At 27.4% G+C, this 9,876-nt stretch overlaps 1 protein-coding gene across 1 annotated transcript in view; it reads right to left on the reverse strand.

Moving 5' to 3' along the window:
* The window catches only part of LOC111627668 (small G protein signaling modulator 3 homolog), a 58,256-nt gene that overhangs the window by 19,603 nt on the left and 28,777 nt on the right, over window positions 1-9,876 (reverse strand). Inside the window, exons 4-8 of the mRNA XM_023371273.1 lie at window positions 7,551-7,681; window positions 7,203-7,397; window positions 6,978-7,112; window positions 2,658-2,853; window positions 2,533-2,567 (exon numbers count right to left, since the gene is read on the reverse strand). Coding sequence (XP_023227041.1) covers window positions 2,533-2,567; window positions 2,658-2,853; window positions 6,978-7,112; window positions 7,203-7,397; window positions 7,551-7,681 — 692 coding nt within the window. The remainder of the gene's footprint in view (window positions 1-2,532; window positions 2,568-2,657; window positions 2,854-6,977; window positions 7,113-7,202; window positions 7,398-7,550; window positions 7,682-9,876) is intronic.

A 9,876-nucleotide genomic window follows, 5' to 3' on the forward strand; every position in this document is an offset into this window, starting at 1 on the left:
GCGGACCTTGTTAACCCGGGCGACGTCCGAGCCGGTATCATACTTAGATCTGGTTACTACCATAATGATTATCTCCACAGAATGTGGGTGTGTGGTCACTCTTAGCTTCATTTCTCCCCATAGACCTTACTGGCATGGGTGTCCCTACCAGGAGCTTGTGCTCCAGCCTGCATTGCCCTATGGATCTGTAAAATTACTGGGCTCTCCCACCACGACCAGGTGGTGACCACGGGAGAGTTATTATTATTATTATTATTATTATTATTATTATTATCATCATCATCAAATTTTATATCTTGTAGCAATGATATTTCTTTTCTGAAAACGAAATTTTGATTCTAAAAAGTTCATTTTCAATATATATATTTTGGAAAAATACAAATTTTTAAAAATTCATTAATTAAATTGTTATTTTAAACAATTCATTTAATATATTTAATGACAGAAAAACAGCCTTAATGATGTAACTGGATCCAATTTAGACACTAGGTTGAAAAAAATGTTTTCTGATCTTAATTCCATTTCACAGTTATCTATTACTCTGTTATTTTACTGTTACATCTTACCGTTTAAAAATTTTAATTTGATAAAAAAATTAAATTTTTATTATTTCTCTGCTGGGTAAAAAGAATAAACAAACTATATAAATGAAATAATTAATTAAATTGTTAATTCCTTTACAAATAATAATCGTCAAATAACAAAGATATTTCAAAAGCTTTTAAGTATTTAGACAGAAAAAGCTTCATAATAAGCTAATGCCTTTTTAAAATATTGACAGCAGTGCGATTTTAGAGATGAGACATAAACTTGTCAATAATTCTTTGATGATATATTTTAAAAAAATTATTCTGTAAATCTAAATGGTTCATATCAACATTAAATTATTATTATAATGCTAATAAAAAATAAAAAAAATTGATTTGAATATGTAGAGATTTCAATATAACTTGAAATTAAAAATTTGTACTTTCAAATTAAAGAATATCATAAAACTTAAACTACTGCTTCTTCTGAGCATATGCTCAACAATACTTATGTTAGTGTCAATGAACACTTGTTATATATTAATATAATCTTATAAGACATATACTGCTTTTCAGAACACAATCCATTTTTTAATTGAAAAAACTTAAACTTCAGTAAATTACCTTTTTTTAAAAATCAATTTAAATACTTTTATAATATTTATATTATAAAAGTATTTAAATTGTAATTGCAATATCTATAAAAGTATAAATATTTATACTTTTATAGATATTGCCTATATATCTTCAAATTAAGTAAAAATAAAATTTTGAATTGAATGTATTATAAAACAAAAAAATATTGAATTGAACGTAACCAAAAAACATTGATACTTTTTTTGTGCTTGCAAGGTAGTGTTCCCATTATAAGTGATGTATTGTGTTTTTATCCCTACTTTTAATTCTTTTCGCTTTGACTGCATCGAAGTTTAAGAATCTAGACTTACACCTTCCTTTCATTTATGAATAAGGTTCTTAAATGTTGACATACAGATGGTTAGCTCTTTCACTGTTCTTATCAGGAAGTTAGTTCAATGCAGTATAATAATATGTGCTTGATCCCAGTTAATACATACATTTTTATCAAGATCCTCCTCTACTAATGTCGTTCTGTCTTTACTTTAGTAGTTTCAAATATTCTTTCAGACTTTCTTTTTAAGATCTTACAGTACTGCCTAAATAGTGTTTTCATTCTTATCACTTGTGATATCATGGGAATTACATAGACCCCATCTGGTTATTACTTTTTCTTTTACTAGTTCCTTATCATCTCTAAGTTGGTTAAAAATGGAAAGCTTTCTCATTATTACAACTTTGACTTTTGTTGTTAGATGAGACTTGATGAGTCTACAGCTATACAGCCCTGTAAGTTTTATGTATGGATGCTATTATAGAACACTGGTTTCTGAATAGATGATATTTCTTATAGGTTATTATTTGTATAGGTTCTTTCTGTTTCTTACTGTTATTTCAAATAATTTGAAAGTTTTATGCCCTATTTAATGAAAAAAGCTTAGTCAAATTATGTTCTGTAGGATGTATAGCTCCATGTGAAGCCTGTTATTTAAATAAAATATAAAAGAAATTTTATATTTTGCTCAATCAACAGAGATTCAAAAGGATTATTCAAATAAAATCTCTATGACAAATTTTAAAAAACTACTGTGTTTTAATTTTTTTAACCAAATACTTTAGAATTACTACTATTTTATCATTCATTTAGCATTAGCTTTAAAAAAAGCAAAAGAAAAATATGGATTCCAAAAAATATTTCAAATGACATGCAAAATTAGCAATTCAGCTAAAAATATCAGCATTTTCAGTAATTCAGGAAAGCATTAATGTAACTTAGCATTTTCTAAGTTTTGTAAATCTGGAAAATACTAAATTCACTAAAATCATATAAAATAAATAATTGAATACAGTTTAAAAAATTAAATATCTTCTATATTATATGAAATCATATCACAAAAAAGAAAATTATGAATTTGATATATCTTCTTACCTTAAAACAAAACACACAAAAATAATTATTTTTTTCTATGTTCAAAACATCAATGATTTATATATTTAATATCAGATTAAAAATATCACATATTAATTTGACTTAATTTATACAAAATTATATACCTATATCATGTTCTTTAAGAACAACATCTAAATCCGGAAGATAATTAGTTATTAAAGCAATTAGAACCCTCTGATCAGCTTGAACTCCAATTAGTGTACTAGAATAATATGAAGCTGGCAACAAATCTTCAACAATTCTACACATCAACCAAAAAGCATCTTCTTCTTCTAAGAATAAAAGTAAAGATGCTCCAATCTAAAAATAATTAGAACAAAACAGTTACAAAGATGATATTTTAATATTACATGTATTTATTACTATACATATCAAAATTTCGACTTTGATAAAATGTATATTAATAGTTCATGAAAAAATTTATGTTACTTATATCCACCCTTTAAAATATAGGTTTAAAACAAAAAGTAATATATTCACATATTATAGTAAATATATTAATGCACAAGTAGAACACAATCCAAGTCTAGAAACTAAATATACAAATAAGAACAAATGATTCACAAAATCTAGCATTAAAATATAATATGTAAATAGAAAACCAAAAAAAAATAACCAATATAATTGTAATTAATAAACTAAAAAACATCAAATAAAATCTGAAAAAATAAGTAAATTTTGCAAGCTACTTATGCTATTTATTAGTCAACTTCTAACTCATGAATGTTTAAAGCTACCTTCTTAGTATCTTTTCAATACATTTTAGCAGATCTCACACAGAGGCAGATTTAACATTTTGTTTCCTCTAAATTATATTTTTGTTGTTGCCCTCTTAAGTAACAATACCTTTAAAACATTAAAGAAAATTTTAAACTAAAATTATACTTATTGCTTTTAAAATTACATTTATGTACCTGTAAGAAATTTTTCTGCCTTAGATTTCAACCTATTTAGCCTTTAGGGAAATCTGATCTTTTTCAAATTTTTTGTTCTTTTAATATTAAAATTTTAAAATAGTAGCAATTCATTTATAAAATAATTTATACAGTTATGGTATATTATCAAATACATAAAATATTTTATAAAAATTTTGCTAATAGAATAAATTTAAGTTGTAAATTTGAAATTTGTGGTTCATCCAAAGAATATTAAAAGCAGTATAACTTTTAGTCATTTATGCTTTCAACATATCTTTCAATGTAATTTAGTAATATATTGATAATAATGAATAAAGAATTTTAAATGAATTTGATAATACCAATTTAAGATCATACCTAATTCTTGAAAACTTCTCATAAATAGGAGTGAATTTTTCCATTATTTATGGTCAAAATTTGTATATTGTTCTAGCAAAACCAAGAAATTTTATTTCTGTTCCCAAAACAACAATAAAGTGCTATAAAACATCAATTTACCTCTCTACCAGTGGTGATATTCAGCGGGTTCGCACAGGTTCAGCCGAACCCGTTGTTAACATTTTCAAAGTTTTCCGAACCCATTGTTAAACACACGTAACATTTCTCAGTGCTTTTGTTTCTTTTAAAAAATATATTAAAATATACGTATTATACTCTGTAACACTACTAAACTAGAGCCTTATACCCCGTTCGCCTTGGTGCAACCTCCCTCGACCGTTTGAATCTCGACTGAAACGAGGTTCAATCGCAGTCGACTCAAGAGAGTTCTTGAAACTAGATCCAGCATAAGAGAGATCCCACAATCCCACGTGCGTGAGAAAATACAAGATGGCTGCGGAACACGTGTTGTAATAAAATATGTACAAAATAAACCATTTTGAACACACTTTTTTATTATATACTAGCTTACCCGTCGTGCATTGCTGCAATCTCAGAAGAAACGAAATTCAAGCAAACTTGTAATGATAGAATTAAATTTTCATTTTATCATTTTTATTGAAACTTTATTATTATTATTCGTTTTCATCGGGAAAACATTTCAAAGTGTTGTTTCAATTCTATTTATTTATTGGAGTGCTCGTGGATACACGATATTTTTTGTTTCTCTGTCTGGTGCGTACACGAATAAATCGGAAGGTTTTCCGACGCATGATCCGGCCACGTACAGTTGTCTACGTGAGAAGCACGGATTCTCCAAATTTAGCCCACACACTCGCAGCGATTGTCAGAAGCGCGATATTCCCCATTTATANTTAAATTAGTAACAACAGTTTAAAAAGAACGATTATTTGTTTTTAAATGCATTTTGAAATTTATATTTATTCGAAGTTATATATTAAAATTCAAATAAACTTTTTCTGAGAGTTGGAGATTAACGACCGTTCGAAACCAACGAATTGTCTAACGGTAAAAGTTTAAAGCTGTATCGCAGGAACAGTTGTTGCTTTTGCAACGAACAACTGGCCTCCTAGTATTAATAGAATTAATCAAAGTACTAGAAATAGTCGGATATCACAGTTTTTGACAACGGGAAACGAAAATATTGATATAAACAATTGATTTGAACAGCAACAAGTTAACTTTTCGCCTTCGAAAATCCTATTTATCTTTATCTTATCGAATGAATCTAAATTTAACATTGTGTAGCGATAAATGCAAAGAAGCTCTTAATTAATGGTTTATGCTTTTCGTTACTGTTTAATCCAACTTCGATTAATTAAGTATTCACTCTACACAAAAAATATTTATATAAAATTCAACAATAATAATAGTAAATATTTATTATGTAACTCTGACGAATTTTCACATTTTCACTATGTTATTAAAATGTATGAAACTTGATAGTTTACGTGATCAATATGAAATTGTTCGTACATGCAATGCCAAATCGCAACGTGATCTTCTAACGAGTTTAAACGATATTAATAAAAAGGCTTTATATAAATTTTATAAATAATTTGTTCAAATAATGGATATATACATATATATATTTATTAACTATATATATATATATATATATATATAGTTAATAAACTATATATAATTTTTACTAACTATATATATATAGTTCTGGCATTGTTAACTTTCTTTTTTATTGATATGGGTATGGTATGGTATCTTAAGGTCTGTTTTTGCACTAATATTGCTAATGCACCATTTGAGCAAAAAAAAATTGTTAAGGAAAAATTTACTGTTAGCGAACCCATTGTTAAATATTTCAAATATCACCACTGCTCTCTACCCAATGATTCTAAATGAAATAAAATAAATGAAAGTAATATAAGAGAAGCAATCATATAAATGTTATCAGATTTTTTCTTTATTTAATGATAAAAAACAAAAGTTAATTAAGACAATATTTATGCAGAAGAAAGTAAAAGTAAATTAAAATTGCTTTTAATTAATGAAATGTAATCACTGATAGAAGGATCTGTAATGTAGAAATAAAATCACTAAACTGAATAATCATGTTGGAATGAACAGTGCTATTTCTATCAAAAGATGTAATATGAATGAAACAAAGAAAATAGAGACTAAAAGCTAAAAGTCATATAATCAGAATATTCAGAAATTTCAATCACATTAAACTTATTACAATATTTTGTCTTATAAATTTTAGCTTGTGTTTATTGTATTGAGTAATTTACCTTATAAATGAGGGAGAGAGAGAGAGAGAGAGAAGAAAACAGCTCACTGTATCAAATTCACATACATTAAGTACTTGTAAATAGCTGTCACACTATACTAATAGAAAAATTGTATTATAATCTAATAGAAGTTTGTTAATCTAGAATGTCTGGTGATCCAGCACTCTCTGAAAAGTAGCCAATAATCTAGCATGCTTCTCTCTCTTTAGCATTCCATAAATCAGAATTTGTTCAGTATGTGGTGCACTAAAGATTCCAAGCAATAATGTGTTCATTAACAGGTCTCTCATTCACTGCTGGTCAAATCATTTTTGTAAATAAAACTATTCATTTGATTAACAAATCAAGCATGCATTTGTCAAATCATGAAAAGATTTCTCATGGTCCTTCAGGCTTAAAATGACATTTTCTGATGGCAATTCAAATGCCTGTCTAACAGTAAGCAGTGTGTCAATGACTCCTCTCATTTTCCATATTGGTCTCTCATCACTAAGATACTAATTATGTTGTTTCACAATACTGAGGCAGTTAAATTTGGTAATTGTTTGAATAAAAAAAAGTCTAGCACTCATTGCATCTACTAATATAACTCTAAAAAAATTCAAACAATGAACTTAATATTGTATCTTAAAGGTTAATACATTTAGTAGCTTCTATTCTCAAGGAGTAGGATGTGTCAAAATGACATTATTTTGATGCAAACAACAAGCACTAAATGCTATATACAATAAGTTAAACCCACTTAATGCATCTGAATAGACTTATACTATAAATAAATCACAGTGTGTAGCAAAGACAATTTCTGATCTTAATATTTCCTGCTTCAGGAAAAATTCAAAACTAAATCTGTATTACTTACTACTCCCGTTCCTTGACAGTAACCAATTTCAGGATATAACCATGCCAAGCCACGAAGTATTCTTCGTAAACGGGATATTCCTGTACTGTTCATATGCGAAAAACAGGCATTGCTTGGCATAGTGCGCAGAAGATCCTATATTTAAAATAAAATGACACACTATTTAAAAATACAATTCTATAAAACAAAACATCATACATTGTTCTTATTTATAAAAATACAAACCTTTTCAATCTGTTTTGATGTCATTATATGATCATTAGAACTGGCTTTGACAACATCTTTATAAGATAGATCTGAAGAATGTTTCTTTTGCATTGCACCAGATAATCTCATCCATAGCTGAGGTCTTAAGGAATGAGGAATACCTTGTTGTACCATTGTTTTTAATTTCTCTGAATGAGGTAAATTCATTTCAACCTAGAAAGTTGTTAGTAATAATAATCTTTTGAATATATGTCAATATGCAAAGTAATAATTTTCATTTAATAATAAATACTACTATTTAAATTTATAGTAATTCATATATTAAAATATTTTTGATGAAACTTTATAATACTAATTCTTTTTTACCTTATCCCAAGTAAGATCACCAACTTCATTATTATGAGTAAATTCCAAATAAGCAATCCATTGTAGTCTGTGTTGAGGATCCTCAGTAAATGGAGTACTCAACAATTTACTAGAACTCTGTTCTGGACCATCTAAAATTAATATCGAGAACAAAAGTAAATTTTATTTTAAAACTGTTTTTATATTTTGTTCAAAAGCTAAGTTATCAGAAAATTAAACAGACATTCATTTATGTATAAATTTAAAAGGGAGAATTTGAAATTTATTTTATAAATCCCTTTTCTAAATCAGTTTTAAGTAATAAAATGATATTTTTCATTTATTAGAACTGATTTTTTGAGACAATTATTTAAAGTGTTTCACAATGACTTAGTCCAAAATCATTTAGTATTAAAATATAAAAATCATAGTATTTTTTGTTCATCATTTTAAACTAATTGCTTAATTTAATTAATATTTTTTATTTATCAATGTAATATAACTAAAATATATGTTAATTTTAAGATTTTGTAAATATTCATTTATTGAAGAAAGAAACTATGAAGTATGAATTACATTTCTACATTGTTCTATACAACTTCTGTTAAACAAATTATCTTTAATTTAAAATTATATGGCTTTGTATCTCTCTGGTAATTTCTAGCCAATCATTCACCTATTCTGTAAATATTATAATACATATATTTGTAATTGTTAAATGTATAAAAGTAATAAAAGCAATAATTTTTCAAAATAAGAGTAATAATGACTACTAACTATCAACAATTTTTTGTAACAAAAACTGAACTGTAGGTTAGTTATTATCTTTCATTCATTACATATAATGATTTAATTAATGAATATATTTTCTATCAAAATAAGTGGCGAGTTTTAATATGTATTAAAAAGAATTCAATCTGAATTCTAATATTCTCTTATAATACTGTTACTTTTAATATTTATGAAATATAGTATTTTGAGAGAATAAAGTTAAATATAATAATAAAATGCTGTAATGCTATTATTTATAGCAGAACCAAAGATTAGAAGAAACTCTTAGGAGTAGAGATGTTTTCCACTTAATGCAAGTGTCTCTTATAAAAATTGTCTTATATTTTAAACCCAGTGATTTATTTAAATAGTCAATACATAGTTTTGTTTTTTAAAAAATGTCTGTTAACTAAAGAATTTCTAAATAGCCAAAGAATTGTCAAAATAATAGATATACAGTAGAACAGTGGAACCTCTATATTTGTAATATTCAATATTCATCACATTTTGATGACTTTTTATATTTTTCCATATTTGTCAGTATTTTCTGTATTCGTCACCATTCCCAACACCGGAAGTGGCACTACAATCTCACGCCTGCTCCAATCAGCTAGCCATGTTTAGCTAGCTGTAGTTAATCAGTCTGCTTTGTGTGGTCATCATGTGTGTTGTTGAGTTATTGAAAAATAATCAATACGAGAAACCAAATTCCAATCGCTCCAAAGTGGCACCCAAATGTTGCTATAGTCAACCAAAATACAAATGCATTCAATGGTAATGTAATTGCCTACTTCAGAAAAGTTTTAAAAAACAGACAAAAACACACAACACCGAACAAGTTCTTTATTAAATCAAGTGCTACTGAATCATTGGCAAAACAGACCCCATAATCATAATTGAAATTGCCTAATGTTTTAATTGATATGTTTTCTTCTAAATAATAATACTATATTATTAATACAGTAGATCCCCCTATAAAACTGTTTCCTATAGCAGGGATGCACAACCTTTTGTGAAGAAGGGCCAAATTAGGATTAAGTTTGCTGACTGGGAGCCGGACCTCCAAGCGATTAATGTGATGGCTGAGATTAGATGCTGGCGGCAATCTTCTTGATGTCTGGTGTAATGGCAGATGTTGAAACAACCAGCAGATTTTCCAAATTCTCGTTGGTTAACCTGTTCCGTATTTTGCACTTGTTTAAATTCATAAGCAAAAACACTTGTTCGCATACATAGGTACTGCCAAACATGCTTGCACAAAATCGAGCATTGTCTTTCAGTTTTGGAAATGATGTATCTGACAGTTCTTTGTATCTATAGAATGTGACGAGATTAGAATTTTTGAACTGTGATTTCAATTCATCACTGCACTGGATGTCTATCAACTCAAGTTGGGTATCTGGAGGGGCATCTTCCACTTTCACATCAAATGGAGTTGAAAAAAGTTGCAGGTAGATCTTGTATTTCTGGAATTCACCAAACCTCTCATTGAATGATGTAAGGAGGGTGTTAACTTGGTCAGAGTAATCCATCTTCATATGTGGGTATTTCTCTTTCATGGCCTTGCAATGTGGAA

This window comes from Centruroides sculpturatus, unplaced genomic scaffold, assembly GCF_000671375.1.
Source record: "Centruroides sculpturatus isolate CEXI.00-Female unplaced genomic scaffold, Cexi_2.0 scaffold255, whole genome shotgun sequence".
Taxonomy (NCBI): domain Eukaryota; kingdom Metazoa; phylum Arthropoda; class Arachnida; order Scorpiones; family Buthidae; genus Centruroides; species Centruroides sculpturatus.